This window comes from Larus michahellis, chromosome 6 (genome assembly GCF_964199755.1).
Source record: "Larus michahellis chromosome 6, bLarMic1.1, whole genome shotgun sequence".
Classification (NCBI taxonomy): Eukaryota; Metazoa; Chordata; class Aves; order Charadriiformes; family Laridae; genus Larus; species Larus michahellis.
In genome coordinates this window covers 40887410-40903460 of record NC_133901.1, presented here as the reverse complement: position 1 = coordinate 40903460, position 16051 = coordinate 40887410, and the positions used below count along the sequence as shown (strand labels likewise).

The window sequence follows — 16051 nt, the reverse complement described above, 5'->3', positions numbered from 1 at the left end:
TTTTAATCCAACTTATGTAAAGGGAAATTATACATGAGTTTATATAAACTAAGGGATAAAATTAAGAACAGAGTGTGCAGCAGATTGTATTTTAATGCTACTAAGGTGCATCTGATGACATAAAGTAAATATTATGCACTTACACTTTTATGATGGAATTTATGCTGGTAATTTAATATAAATGCTTAGTAGCAAGCGTGGCTTTCAGCGTGCTAACGTTTCTGACGAATTTCCAGCCTTTACACTTTCAATGTAATTTCAAGGCATATCTCTAATCACAGGAATGGAAAATTTCCAAGCTTATCTGCTCAATGAATCCATTGCATCGCAGAGAAGTTGTGTCCTTCTTGTGTGGAACATACTGGAATTTTAGCCAATGTTACCTGTGCTGTGATGCCACAGCTACCACCTTACCCTTCATGAAAGGACGGGCTTGAGCAGTAAGACTTCACACGGAATTTACTGGGATTGTCTCACCTCTGCCCATGTGTAGAGGTTACTTTCTCTTCCCTTCTAGATAGAGGCACCTGAAACTCCAGGTAGATTTCTTTGTTTCCTCTGTCTGTGAACTGCTTTGTACCGTGCTTTGGAACCTCGACCCATTAAATACGTTGCTTCTGTACTTCACTTTGTCCCTCTGTTTAGGTAGCATGGAGTTCTTAAATCATATTTGATTTAAGGCTCTCAAAGTCCCTCTGTCCTTTATATAGGTTATAGGCTGAAAGTCTGAAACCTGCATAAAAATTAAATTTAAAAAAATATTACAAGTTACAGATTAGAATTTCTTGCACTATTGTGAATATGGAATACATTTCAAATCACAGTTAAAAAGCACAAACTGGTGTAAAACAGCCAAATCCTATTCCTTGCAAGAGATCTGTGTGCAAAGCACACGGCAATTACCAGTGCGCTGAAGGAAAGAAATGCTCATTCATGCTGCAGACTGCCAGGGTAGCCAGCGAGTCACAAAAGCCCACTCACGCTGAGCACCCTACTTTCTCAAGAAAAAACACTTAGTAAAATTGTGTTCCCGCGCCTTGAGTTCTCTCTTCAAGTGGTGAGTTTTGCCTTTCTCTCTGGGCATCCCTTTGCTTGAAAGAAAAGTGGGTCTTAAGTGAAAATCCCTGTGCGATGAAGGCAGTTGGTTTGCAGACAAGCTGGCAGGTCAAATTAAAGCTCATGTGATAACAGGCTGCCTCTCCTTGCTAGATTTGAACTCGCATGACTTAACTTGAGGTGGAGAACGCATTTTTGGTTTTGATTAAGACACAGCTGCAATAAATGGCACAAGTTGTTGCCAGCCAAATAAGAATGAGGTAAACAAGTATGAGCGTGAGGCTCATAGTAATAAACTAAAATGAAAGCATTTGTTTGCGCCTCTTTTTTTTTTTTTTAGTCACACGTGAAAGCACAAATCATGAAAGGATACTCAATTCTCTAATATACAGTTAATATTAAAAGCAGTAAAGCAGTAGAGGATTAAGGCCAATGCTTTGCCCTCAGTTATACTGTGTTAGATGAGGAGCATTGGAGCAATTACGCCAGTGACCCAGAGCAGTGTAACTTGGATCGGAATCTGGCCCCAAGCAACTTGTCCGGGGTCATACAGTCAGTGCCTTCATCTGTGAGATCTGTTTTATTTCGTTGTTAGTCTTGGAGATGCAGGCAGTTCACGCACTCAGAGGCAGCTGTACTTGTTTATTCATCAGAAGAGGAGAAACCTCATGCCATAAGAAGCTCCAGATCCCTTCCTGCTCTAAAATCTGCCTCTTTAGTAATCAGCAGGGTGGGAGTCTGCTGAAAAACATCACACACTGTTTTCCAGCAAAAAAGTATTGAGGTAGCAGCCTTCCGAAATTACACCACAAAATGGGTCTGAGCGCAGTCTGAAGTATGGTCAGCATTTCATAAGGATGCATGGATGCCCGACAACGCAGGCTTCTCCTGCAAAATGAGTAAAGTACTTGTGATAAATTGATCTGCTTGTGTAGTAGTGTTTCTGATGTAGTTACTTGCTTTCAAAATCTGGAATTCCATATAACTGAAGGTATGCATTATACACAAATTCTAGTATATGTGAGTGTCTGTAAAGTTCATTTTAATTTTTAAATGACACTTAAATTAAGCTAGAAGATGGTTTAGAGCCTTTTACATCCCTTATTACATTCTTTCCGTTTCAGCAGCTGAGAAATGCTCATTTTAATTAAAATTTGTTTTTAAAACGCGTCTTGTAGTGAACACATGCTGAGAAGAGCCACTTACCACCCATGTACTGTAAGCTTGCTGTGTTGAACAAAATGGGAGCAATGCTTTAAGTAGTAGTAAATACTGTGGTGGCTTAGCATTTGAGGTCTACTATAATGTCCTGTTTGATTTCAGGAAGGTAGAAATGCACTAGCCTGGCTCTGACGGTCAGGGGCATGAAAAGCAATGGTGTGCCAGTAGGAGCTGGAGTGCAGCTGTAGCTGTTTTTGCCATGCTTCAATTCTCATTCCATAGAAGGTTGCAGAGAAGCTCATTTAGCTTCAACATGACAAGGTACAGTAAAAAATAAAAACATGTCTTTAGTATAAGCCATCTAAGAGAACTTCAGTGGGAACAGTATATTGGTATAAATGTTTTTGCATATCTGAGTCGCTCAGCAGAGAGGATGAGGAGCAAGACGCTGGTGGTTGGGGGTGTTATTTGCACTCAGTCTCAGCTTATCTGGCCAATTTAGTTTACTTGGGCTTGATATTCATGGGTCATAAAAGGAGATCCCACCACTTCTCCTCAGCTTGCTACCTCAAAGATTTGGTCAGTCCTTAGAGCATGGTAGGATCAGTAGATCTGCCTATCTTAGGATAAGGGGAAATGCAGGCGTGATGGCACGTCAGTTTAGTCTTCTGGGCTAGGTGGTTTTTTACTGTCTTAAAATTTTCCTGGTCTTTAGTGAAGAAATGTGTACCCGCATGGTTATCCAGAACCTTCCAGCTGCATATTTTTATCTGATAATGAAATTCCTTCTTTTTCATTATTTTCCCCATATATTTTTTAACACAGTGAAAATTAAATTTTGTGTGCAGGTGTGTGCTTAGCTTAGTGTTTTACTGAGTGAGCACTCCTCAACTTACGTGTAATAAAAATGTGAAAAGGAAAGAGCAAAAACTGGGTAATAGTGGCCCAGCCTTGTGGAACACCAAGTAGTGTATAGAAGCGTAGAGGCGCATCCAGTTTTCATAAAAAATTGTCTTCCAAAAAATATCCATAAGGAGTAAGGGAAACTCTAAAAAGGTGTCATTGTGTCAACAGAGACTTGCATCTATTTTCATTTCAGTCTACCAGAAACTCTAGGTTTTTGGCTGCTATTGACATTCTGAAAATGTGGTTTAGTTTTGAATGAGTAACGTATAAATACTAAATACTTTCAAGACTTCAGGATACCCAATAAGAATTTAATCTTAGTGAAAGAATAAGGTCAGCCTTGCCATAATAGTCATCGCACAAAGTTTTTTCTGATCCGATTTTCAGTCATGTTTAGTTTTATGGTTTGGGTTTGTGAACTCATGGGCCTCCACAGTTCACTTTCAGCCATGGGTGTGAATTGTTAGATGTTTGCAGTCAAGTTTTGAGGGGCCCTCAAGTAACTCAGTTTAAATCCCATTGATTTCAGTAAGATGCTGCTAAATCATATAGGTGCTTCTGAAGATGTTACCAAATGTTACTTAAATTTTTGCTACAAGTAAGGATGGGTCAAAAATCAAAGGAAGAATTGGCACTGGATTGGAACAATTGGCTGGTAAGAACAGAGGACAACTCACAGTGATATATCTGAATTTTCTTTATGGTAATAACGAAAGAGGAAACAATTATTGAGAAATTCATTTAATGATGCAGTTGAATGTATTATTTATTTTTAATTAAAATTAATCAAATTACAGTTATTAAATTATTTAGCTATAATTGTACTTAGCAAGATATAAATTCATCCACATTCAAACTTAAATGGTCCTGAGATGTTTCATCCTATCAGTGCTTTCAGAAAAAATATTATGGGGAGAAGTGAAAAACTCTGAAGCACTTGACTCAGGAATTCAGAGAAATTATTCTTGAAAAGTTTATCCCTTTTAAAGTATCAGTCCAAAGGCTATTTGTGAGTCAGTGAGATGCAATACTTACTTTTTTCCCCATGTTCTTTTTCTTGTTACTCTTTGGCAAGAATCTTGCGAATTATCAGAGGTTGCTGTTGCATCATGAGAATCATGAGAATTGACGAGTGTAATTGAGGAAATAATTACAAAGGGTAGCTTCAGCTAGCTCTTGATGTCTGCAACCTCCCTTTCTAGTCTCTGAAAAGAATTAGGCTTCTCCAGCGCGAAGTTAAATGTGAGAGCTAACTGTAACTACTCACGTTATCTAATGTAGGAGACTGCCTTTCTTCACTGAATGGAAAGTGAGCCTGAGGAGACCAACCACCCAGGGCTGATGTTGCTCTTTGTTAGCATTTTCTTCTTTCTTAGCGTAGTACACCCTATCGGTATTGCACATGAACATCGTTACAAGTCATATCTATGAAACCTTTTGGACGGTAGCCTTTGCTTTTGAATTAGAGGATGCATCTTTTGTATAGAATTTATTCCAGGTGTAATTCCACAGCCATCTGTGGTCTTATTGCAGGAGTGAATGTTCTTCCCGCTTTTTCCTTGTTACTGACTACTGCTACTATCTACTGTCAGTTTTAAGAAGCAAAGAAATGTTTGTGTTTTACTATCTTTAACTTTGAAGGAGTACATATGGCCCAACAAATCCATTCTTGAGAATTTTGTATCTAAGCCACAATTTATATTTCACACAAACATTATAATGGGACTCTGCTTACTAATTATAGTAACCTTTTCTGTACAGATACACTTAATTCCCTGTTTGACCTAATGTTGTATTCAGCGTCCACTGAAAGAATGCTTGAACTTCAAACCAAAGCCCTACAGTTCTGATGGCATAATCCTATTCCAAAATATACCAGCGTAACTCTTTATTTGCTACCACTAGCTGTCAGGTTTGCCACACTTGCATTGTGTTTTCCCATTGGCGTTAGAGGAAAACATACACATTTGAGGAGACTAAGCCCCTAAAGTCCCATCTGCACAAGATCTCAAAATGTATATGATAGTCGAGTGTTTTTGCTAAGGGCAAATGAGCATCTCAGTTGAGTTAGTATTCAAGCGAATGGCAAACCTTCAAGGCTGTGCGGAACGCTTTTCTTTCAGTGTCTGTACTGCGCCTCCTGTCAGGTAGCAACTGAGCCTCTGAACCGTCATTGTGAAGCAAGAGGCTGCTTGTTTCAGTTTTTCAGAACAAGGTTTCAGTCCCGTAGTTGACAGGAGGCAGTGAGAAACGAGGCCTGAGCGAGAGCGGGGCGCTGCTCAGCAGGAACTGAGAGCCTGCACATTTGCTGCTGTTAGCGGCAGCATTGAGGTATCGGTCTGCTCCTGATTTGAATCATGGCACCACTTGTAGAGTACATTTGTTCTCCATGTGAGATGGAGGAAGAATTGAGTCCTTTGTAAGGGGCTGAGAGAAATTCTTTAATACAAAAGCTAGACAATCTAGAGAATGCTCAGTGCTTTATGTAGGTGCAGTTTTGGGGTACCCTCTCTGCTGAAGATGATGGCTGTACTAAAGGCACAGTTGTGCTCACAGAGTCTAGTTTTGTTGTCTCTGTTTTACAGCGTGGAATATTCCTGCTAATGGTGTAGATTAGTAGGAAACAGATAAATTAAGCCTTGAGTTAAAACCAAGTAACAAGAGAATCCAATTGTATATGAACATTTTAAAAAACCCTCAGTAAATATAGATAATACATATTATAAATAAGTAAGACTTCATTTTCAATACTATTTTTTTAAATTGTGGACAGAGTGCACATTGTCTTACTAGAAAATGCAGGACAGTAGTGTCAGACATGGGGAGGAAATGTGGAGAAGATTTAGAGGGGCTTATCCCTCTAACAAGATTGATAGAGCCAGGCATTCTCTATCTAATGAGGAATTGGTTTTACAAGGATACTTATTTAGAAAATATTCTTAAATATGCTTGTATAAATATAAAAATCTGTATTGGGAGTTAGTTTACCAGGGTTCTGGGGAGAGGAGAGAGAGACATTTAAGAATCTGAGACTATTCACTCATTTTTTGTACATAAAAAGAAGCAGAAATAAAGCATAAATGTTATTTATGTGATTACGCATAGCAAGTGGAATTTTGAAATAGAATAGCCATCCTGGAGAAGTGCCACTTCCATGGCCTAACAAATACCAGCCTTGATTTTGATAATTTTATAAATGATGTTGTATTTCCTCTGTGTGATTTCATCGTCTCTCTTGAACAAGGTGTTGCAGGGAACATTGAAATTCTTGATATTCTGGTTAATTATTTGCTTGGTAGGGACATATTGTCCTGGTCCAGTAAAACAATTTTTTATAGCTAGCAGCTGGACAGGGACCCATTCATTCCAGAACTCAGGAGAAAAACACGATGATGTATTTTTGCTGAGTTAAATTTAAAGTATGTAGCTAATATATAATTTCCTGGCACTTCCCTGTTGTTTTTGATGGTTATAGAGACAGAATAATTCTCCCTCCTATTGAATTTTTGAGTAAATAAAATACCTCCACAGTAAGTTGGAGAATTCGGTCTGAATTATAGCGCTCAAATATTGTCGGTCTATATCAATTTTCCAGAATTACAAACTTAGTATTTTACCTTTATAGAGCCGGTATATAAACAATCAGCTGAATTATCAAGACAAGGAAAGGTAGAAATTTTTCTGTTTCAGAAGGTGTAAAGATGTCTCTGTTCATTTTATGGGAGTTAGAGTTTCTGACTGAGTTGTTTTCCGTTGTTAGTATCAGTATCTAGTAAGAGGATTTCTCGTGCATGGTACCTGGGTGCTCTTTGTGAAGTTGGTCCCCTCTCATCAAACATTTCTGCTTCAAAAGGTCATAGCTGATGTCTCTCATTGTATTGAAAATGTTAACTGAAGAAAAACGCTTTCTGTTTTCCCCAATGGATATATTTTAAGATGTGAGAAAGGTGACATTTTAAAAAACATGTGGTTTCTATTATAAGATTTTGTTTGGCTTTTGGTGTGTTTATTACATGTGCTGTTGGTATCTGCGTATAATGTAAACCTGATCTTTCAGAGTCTCAAAAATTGCTTTACTTTATAGGTTATTCCTCTATGCCTGTCATCCTCATCTACATATCTTTTGATTTTCAGATATCTTCCCAGAATGTATTAAGGATCCAGCATTACCTTTTAATTTTGTGCTATGTAGGTGAAGTCTCACCTTGCTTATTTTCTGGCTCACAAACCTTAGTCACATTTCCCTTATCAAAGTCCTAGGTTTTCATGGAGCTGATGCTTCAGGGAAGTAACTGCAGGTGTTCCTATCTTGTATGTCTTTCTAAAGACAGCACAGTGCAGCACTTAGTGCACTATCTTCTGCATGACAGCAGCCCGGATAAACCCCAAACTACGTGAACCAGATGAGTGAAATTATGTCAGTGTAGGAGAATATTGTGGTGACGCAGAAGTGGCATTGATGACTGTTCCACTGGTTTTCCTCCCAGTGGCTAGTTGTGGGGTATTACCAGGGCTTCCTTGTGCTTTTGGCATTCCCAGTCAGGTCAGTAGTTTCTGGCTGTCTTACCTGCCATAAAAAATTGCAGCAACCTTAGAAGCTGCTTTGAGTTGCTTTAGCCCAGCCAGCCATGTTGTGGGTGAATGAAGCAATTACCACTGAATCTAGGCTTTCTTTTTTGTAGCAAACCTTCAATCCTGGGCCACAGGTCAGTGTTAGAGGTTCTTCAGTATGTTATGTAGGCTTAGTTTTCGTTATTGTCTGTGTAGTCCCCCTAAAGTAATGTGGTTTGTACCACGTAGTTTTCCATCATCTCCCCCTCGCCCCCCCCCATCAGAAAGCCGTTTTTCAACATCTAAATGTCAAAAGATCTCATTTTTGGAAAGTGTTTTGAACTGTTTTCTTCTTTGTTGCTGCTAGAGGTAAATTCAGAGGACAGCCAGTCTTCAGAGAGAATTTTAGTACGACCTGTTATTTACTTTGCTGTTCCTCTACCAAGTTTTAATTGAGCCTTAAATGAGTGCTTTGACTATAAGGAGTAGTGACATTTCTATATTTTCAATTAAATTCTTTGGGAATTAGCAGATTCCATGACTTTTAACTCTATGTTCATTTGAAATCTCTAAATATGTGGATGTCTTCTGGAAAATTGAACCGAGGTTTTAAACAGATGTTTTTTGCAAATCATCGTGAAATCAAAGTTTAAGAAACTGCTGTTCCCAAGTCAGCTGTGAAGGCTGTAGCTAGACTAGTCAGCTCTTAGGATGTTTCTCTGTAACTTACAGCTGGAAAACACAGGATTGTAACTGGAAGTAGCCATCACTGACAAGGATTCCACTGTTCATGTTGCGGTTTGTTTTAAATGTAGACCATATCAAATGCAAAGAGTTTCATCCTCAGGTAAAGAAACTTCTTAATAACAACCATTTCAGATGCAAGGACAAGTGTGAGATTTACAAAGTACAGATTGACAGCCCCAAATGCCTTAATGTTATTCCAGATCCTTTGGGAACATTTTTTCAAAGATCCGTGGCAATGGGGTTGGTAGCTTAGGAGAGGCATAATAGTGATTTTTTGAATGTCTGCTCCAAAAGCATCAGAAGTCCATGTTTCCCACAACATGACTCTAAAGACACTGAAGGTTTGTCCCTGAGTACAAAGAAACTTAGAACCAGATGATTTGTCTTTGTCCATAAAACTGGAGATTTTCCAGTGCAATGCCAAAAGAGGCAAATCTATTTGTACGTGTTGAGGGGGGTTCATAATGGGTTTAAATGAAAATGTAAGTTACACTTCATTAAGCTGATGTAATTTGCATCTTGAGGGACAGAAGGACAAAGCCTTAGCAGGAAACACAGTCAACAAGAGATTTTAAAGTAATGCAAGGAAAACCCATTTTATCGCTTTCTTCCCTTTTCTGTTGGTTGTTCCCCTGGCATGTTTGGGCTCTGTAATACAAAGCGCATTTACAGCACTTCAGGGATGTGTAACTTTCCCCCACTACTTAGGACAGCTCTAAATTTGTTTGAGCGATGCTTCAAACAGACCCCCCCCCCCCCCTTTTATTCCAAATTCTGTTTAGATATTTGCGGTTTTTCCACATATAAAATGGATAAATAATTTTTGTCCAAATATTGGACAAATATCTGAATTGGTTGAATCTAAACCCCGTGAAGGGGAATTCGCAATCTGAAAAGCATTCTTATATATACTTTGCTGGTTATTACCCCCAGTATCCAAGCCTAAATTGCAGATAAATAGTAATATTTTACATCTATATTTTGTCATCCATGATTACTGAAGGGATACTTTCACAGCTCCAGCAGAGAAAAGGATTTCACCTGGCCATGCCTTCTTTTAATTTCTCCAGATTTAATGAACATCATTGTGGTTGAATGAATATTTCACGAGTTTACTTCACACTGCGTACAAGCAATCACACTCATTATGGCTGTAATATTTGTCGTTTTTTCCCTGTTGATGGATGGCTATTATGTCATTGTATTCAGTCATTTGCAAGTTCTGTTTACTGTGAATTTGTTTCCTGACTGCCGGGTAATTCTTCATGGTTGCATAGTGCAGCAAGCCACGTAGTTAATGCTGTGAAAGGTGGCATATTAGTCTTGTGGATGGAGTTACGGGAAAGAGGGTGTGATTTGATTGCTGAGTACAAATCGCATGAGTTCTGAATACTTAGGAGTTCTACTGCAGCGTGTCTGGTGTACAACCTTTGATCATGAAGCCATCTTCTTAACGTTTCTAAGTGAGGAATTACATTCAAACTATGGGAAACGCAGATGTATGTGTAGGGATTCTATATATTCATTAAATGTGTATCGTACTGCTTCATTTAATTTTTTTTTTCATTCTTAATGCTTAATAGCAAGAATATATTTGCCAAGATTGTATCAGAGTCAAAACATCTATAAGCAAGGTCATAGGAACCCAGAAACGTATTATTTTACTGGTCTAGTTTCATAAAACTCACTTCTGTGATCTGTAAGTATGCTTAGAGAGTGGATTGCAAATTAGCCCTTTCAGGATTTCTTTTGTGGATAACATAAACAGTTTTTCTGTGAAACGAAAAATCAGTAGGCATGTACTTCCTTGCCCTGCTGTGAAGTTCTGCATTTTTAGAACTAAGGAAAAAGAAAGACCAAGTATTCTAAAATTATAAAAATTCATTGATGGTGAATGCTCAGTAACTACCAGTCAGGGCTTGTGTAAGGTTCTTCACCATCCTTCCACTGCTGCAGATGTAATGAATGGTTCAACTTGTTTTGCGTTACGAGGCAAATTAAAGAAAAACAACATCCTTTTCCGAATCTTTTCAGTGTGGGCTTTCAATTTCCAAGTCTTATCATTTGTCTCCAATAGTAGCAGATGAAAGCCATGCATGTTCAATGGGAATTTTTGGCCTTTTTTTTTCCCATTCAGAGATAATTTATGTAAGTAGAAGATATAATGAGGATACTAAATTAAGTGTGTCTATGTGTATATAAATAAAATGTGTTTGTTACCCATTTGCCAGCATTTTGGCTCAGCTGCAGCAGTGAGTATCATAACTGCTTTAAAATTGATTAGAAAATTTAACTTGAAATTTAACTCTGGATATGGCAGAGAGAGATAAGCCTGTGAATAGGAGCGTAAAGCATTAATCTTGCAGTTCTCCAGCTGATCTCAGTAAAGCTGGCGTGTTGTATTTATTGTTTGGCTTTGAAGAAATTTGAAGTCTTGATGCTTCCAGTGTGACCTGTGCACACATGAGTGGTCTTTGACTTCTTATTATACGGGTCAAGAATCACTGGGTCCTTTTGCTTGTTCTAAAAGTGAACTGGTTTTTTGTTAAAACAGAAGTGTTTCTGCGGCACACAGGGATGACATGCCTAGTTTTTTTGGCAGGGGAGACCAGGTTTGTTTGACTACTGACTCTCCTGTAAGTTCCTGCCCAAAAGAAACCTGAAAGCAGTGTTTCTGTCCAGTCCCACAGTGGCTTCCAGTGTTGAAGGAACATGAAGGTGCAAAATGAAGTAGCCATTTTAATTGGAAGCTGATCTGTTTTAATTTGATTTGAAGCTGTTTGGAGCAACATTTCTTATGCTACCTTTTCAATTTTAGTCTGGATTGTGATGCTTCAAAGAAAGATCAATTTAGCCTCAGTGAAGTGGCAAAGCAACAAATGGGAAAGCAGCGAGTTCTAAGGCCTTCTCCACCTATTTTCACATCCGTAACCATAGTAACTTCCTTTCAGCTGGAGTTTTGGAGTGCTTTAGGGCAACTGTATGCTGGTGTCGAGTAAGTTCAGCTGCTTATTTCTGCTTTTAGTAGACATCCTATTTCCTGATGTTGATCTAATCTTTAAATCGATCCTGGTATAAAGAAGAAATGATTTGCAGTGGACATGCTTTCCAGTATGAGAACCAATTCAAAATATTCACTAAAGCACAAGTGGAAAAAAGGCAAGGTACAAACGCGTTACCTTTTTAGTCAGTTATACCTGTCAGTTTTTGATCTTCGTGACATCTATATTTCATCTACCACACATGTGAAGTCTCTAGTTATAACTAGCAAGTGGTCCACTCAGCAGTCTCTTGTAGCAGCCAGCGTTTTTAACTGGTTTGGTTGAAGATATTTTCAGACCCTAGATGAACCCCCACTTTAAAAGCAGAGAGTAGTATTTTCCTAAACACCTGGCTTCCAAGTTTAGCTCAAAGTTACCCTTCTGCTATTGAAAATTCTGCCCATTCGTACTATTTTGTCTTGTAGGTATGTAACTATATATTATAGTAGTTGTAATGCTTTTATAATATTGATAAACTCTAATGGAAATATGCCATGATATGTAGTTGTTATAAATGGTGTAGATACATTGCCAGACTGGATACGATATTCTGACTCTGCTTCTGTGCTATCCTCTCATTGTCATTTCTTTCTAGTTAATTACAGTACAGTGATGTCAAACACTGTATCTCACATTTTTATGTCATATTCCAGTAAGTCTCAGGACAGAATGGTGTTCCTAACATTGAAAAGCACTAGTTTTTGCAGGACGCAGATTCTGAGTTAAAGCTTAAGCTTTGCAAGAAAATGCTTCTTTAAAATTTCTTGGTGGTCTGAACCACTGGGGTGTCGGCTGAGTGGGCAAAGCTGGCCCAGTATCTGCATGTTTGGTTCCTGCCATCAGTTCCTTAGCGTCAGTTCCTTAGCATCTAAGAAAGCAGGAGCATGCTTCTCACGCTCTGTCCTTTTTTTCCTTGTTCCCATGAATGGTCCACCAGTTGCTATTCAAAAGTCACCATTTACCAATGCCCACTGAACCATCATTCTCTGTATTAAAACTATATATCATTATAAGGTTCCTGTTACTGCCTGTCAGCTTAATGGATTTTATCATTCAGGACTACACAAATATGTATCGAAACATGCATTACAAATTTCACAGGTGCTTCATGTTCTAAATAGAAGGGAAACTGGAGTATTGCTTGCTGCTGGTGATTGTGAGGTATTTTACATTCTTATTTCAAATTCTGTTTGTATTCTGTTTGTATTTCAAAATCTGTAAAATGATTTTTTTTTCCACTTTCAAAGATTCCTGAGAAGTGTTTATTTTGGATTTTGTTCCATCACAAAAAAAAAGGATAGCTTAGCACTTAGTAACACAAGTGGTTTCTTTTTCTGACATATTAAAAATGTTGCTAAAAGTTACTGGGAGATTTTCTGCTAGACATTTACTTAAACTATTTATTCACCTCTTAAGCAAAGAAAGTGAAAGGATCAGGAGTGCAGACATCTAAAGATGTATGCAAGACATTATTTCCAAGAAATGTACAGAAAACAATACCTATTTACAGAAGCACTTTTGCTCTTTGACTGTCATCGGTGTGCTCCAAAATCTTTTTTCATCTCTGTTACTGTTTGTTAGTGGCCATTACTGCTTTGCACGTGTCTGCTGAAGCTTAAACTACTTTGGCTGCTTGTAACACAGCTAGGGCTCATAGTTATGGAGTAGAGAAGCTTACTTTTGGAGCGAAGTCACGTGTTAGTGTATTGTGGACATAGATGGCTTGGATTCCTGACTGCATATCTGTTCAGGTCTTTATGCAGTTATTCATTGTGCTGGGATCCAAGCCCGTCCAGCTCTCTGGGAGGTCTGGGAACCTCAGCAGCATCCCTCCATCTTCTGCTTAAACACAGAGCCTCGCTCCTGGCAGAGCAATCCCATGGAGCCTTTTTGGTGTGCCTGGTAGAGCTTTCACTCATTTTTCAAATACAAAATGCTTGCAAAAGAAAGCAATGCCATTTTCTCCCTGCTGACTTTCTGAGGTGTCATGTTGGGAAAAGCACTTACCAGGTATTTCGTATGAACAGAAAGCTTTTGTTAATGACTGGTATTTCGGAGCCAGTTGCAGCCAGTGCAGCTGTTGAAAATGTCATTGTGGATGGCACAAATAGGATAGGGTTTTGCGCAAGGCCATGTGCCATTTGACTTTGATATTGGTTGAAAAGGAAAAAAAGAGCGATAGGATGATGAAAGAATTGACAAACTGCTGGATGTAAATGCATAGAATGGAACAAAAATAGAAAAGTGTTATTATTGGTTCTTGAAGTCATCAGTAAAATTACTTTATTCAGAGTACTAGCTGGAAATCTATGGATTTTGCAGACTCTGTGATTGAATTTCATATATCCATGAGGAGAATTTTGAACAATCAGGCCATCTTGATATTCTTGCATTGAGGTGTTGGTATAACTCTCTGACAATGTATGTCAATAGGTTGAAGTGTCCCTAATGTTTTCCAAATCACATTTTTATTATTATTACAGACTAGACTCACTTTCTGTCTCCAGTTTTTTATCAGTTATGATGGAAGTATATAAATACAATCTTTTTCTATAATAAAATGTGACTAAAAATAATACTGACAATGTGTTCCTTCGCATCTCTGCATAGATTTCCAATCTGCCTCATCTGGACAGAATTTTGGGAACTTTACTCTCTTCCTTACACAGGCATTAGCCTTGATTTTCTCCATTGTTTTTTCTATTCTTGTCTATGTTTCATTTTATTTTTTTATGCCATGTTTCTTTACTCCATCTCTTACATCATCTTCTCTATTTTTTTCCTTTCTGTCCACTCATTTTTCTTGTATTTCTGCTTGATTTTATTATTTCTTTGTTTTTGACTTGTGTCTTATGTAGTGCAAGATCCCCTAATGTTTCTGAGTTTTAATGCTCACGGAAGGCTGTACTATAAGGTTGCCTTGGGAACTAAAGGACGACCCAATCTTAGAACCTGTGATGCTTTTTGGGGTCAATGGTCATTTGTTCAGCTACCATAAGCACTTAGAGAAATTAGAAAAAACTTCCCAAGAAGACTGCAGGGTCTCAACTGGGCAAATAGAATAGAGAAAAGAAGGACCAGAAAATGAAATTGGTGCCTTTTATTGTGGCTCAACAAGTTACTTGTTTCATTGTGAAGGAGACAGATTTTTATATATGTGTATGCATATGTGTATATACCATCTATAATCCTTGAAGAGATTGGTTTTACTTTGTACTTGAAAAAGAGTTTTAGGTTGGATATGATTTCTGTTTGTATTTATGTCACTGAGAGGTATGGATAGGGCCATTATATTAACTGTGGATGTTGCTGGCATCTTAACTAAACACTGTGGCACCAGATGCCTTCAGATGTTTCTTATCCTTAAACTACAACTGCACACGGTTGTGATACCAGCCAGTCTGGGCATGCTGCTTACATGTTAGTGGTGCTTATCCACATGAGGAATTTCATCCCTTTCCAATATTTCCCATCACTGAAACGGGGACTTGCATAATTGTACTTCATAGTTGCTTCTGAGCACCACCTATGAGACTTTGTGAAAGGCTCTTCAGAGATGTGATTGTATTGGAGCACAGAAAACAGATATCTAATAGGCCTTTAACTGAACGAATCATGCTTGCTTTTTATGCAGGGAATAAATCACAAGATAGCGGGATTGCAGAGATGGAGGAACTTCCAGTCCCGCACAACATCAAAATAAGTAACATCACATGTGATTCCTTCAAGATTTCCTGGGACATGGATTCTAAATCCAAGGACCGCATTACTCATTACTTCATCGATCTCAACAAGAAAGAAAACAAGAATTCCAACAAATTTAAACACAAGGTAATTTTCACTTAAAAATCAAGGTGGAAATATTTCCAATAGATGAATCTCAGAGTTTTATTAACCTTTCAAAGCCAGACCATGGGAAACAGGTATTGGACATCCAGCAAAGGTGGGTTTTGAGCAATCCGATTGACAGGTTTTACTCAGAACACCTTCTCCATCTCTAGCCTATGCGCCTGTACGCACGAATGTATTTGTTTAATGGAGAACTGAACATTACCTTTTCTATTTCATTTGACATTAAAACAGTTTTGGAACCTGTACAATGTATTGCAAGATAGACATCTTTATTCCTGACTAGTTCCTAACCATTATTTAAACAATTTCTGTATTCTGTGCCTGTCCTTGTTCAGTGACAGACTCCTGAGAGCAACACATGTCATTTCAACAGAGCGGTCACAAATTCTAATGCCCTTCTAGGAAGGCTTCCAGCAATTTGGGTTTGCAGCGTTCAGCACTGTGACCTGAATATTCATCTGGCCTCTTACCTCAAGCCACTGATGAGGGGACATACTGAATGTATTGCAGAATCTGTAGTTATCAAATCCAGCAAAATTTGCTTTGACCTCAGAACAGTTGAAATACTGAGATGTCTAGAGAAACATGGAATGAGATAGGAGATTAAACACCACAATCATCTGCACATTTCAAAACAATGTTGGCAATATCTCTAAAAGATAAGGTTTACCAAGACATAAACAACCATCCAGACAAATATGAGAGCTCTAATTCCACCAACACCTAAATTACTATTG

At 38.2% G+C, this 16051-nt stretch overlaps 1 protein-coding gene across 3 annotated transcripts in view; it reads left to right on the top strand.

Annotated features, from left to right (window-relative positions):
- Positions 1–16051, top strand: part of PHYHIPL (phytanoyl-CoA 2-hydroxylase interacting protein like) — a 134116-nt gene that overhangs the window by 108644 nt on the left and 9421 nt on the right. For all 3 annotated transcript variants that reach the window (XM_074590416.1, XM_074590415.1, XM_074590414.1), the window contains exon 2: positions 15097–15293. In XM_074590416.1, the coding sequence (XP_074446517.1) occupies positions 15129–15293 (165 nt within the window). In that variant the 5' untranslated portion in view covers positions 15097–15128. The remainder of the gene's footprint in view (positions 1–15096; positions 15294–16051) is intronic.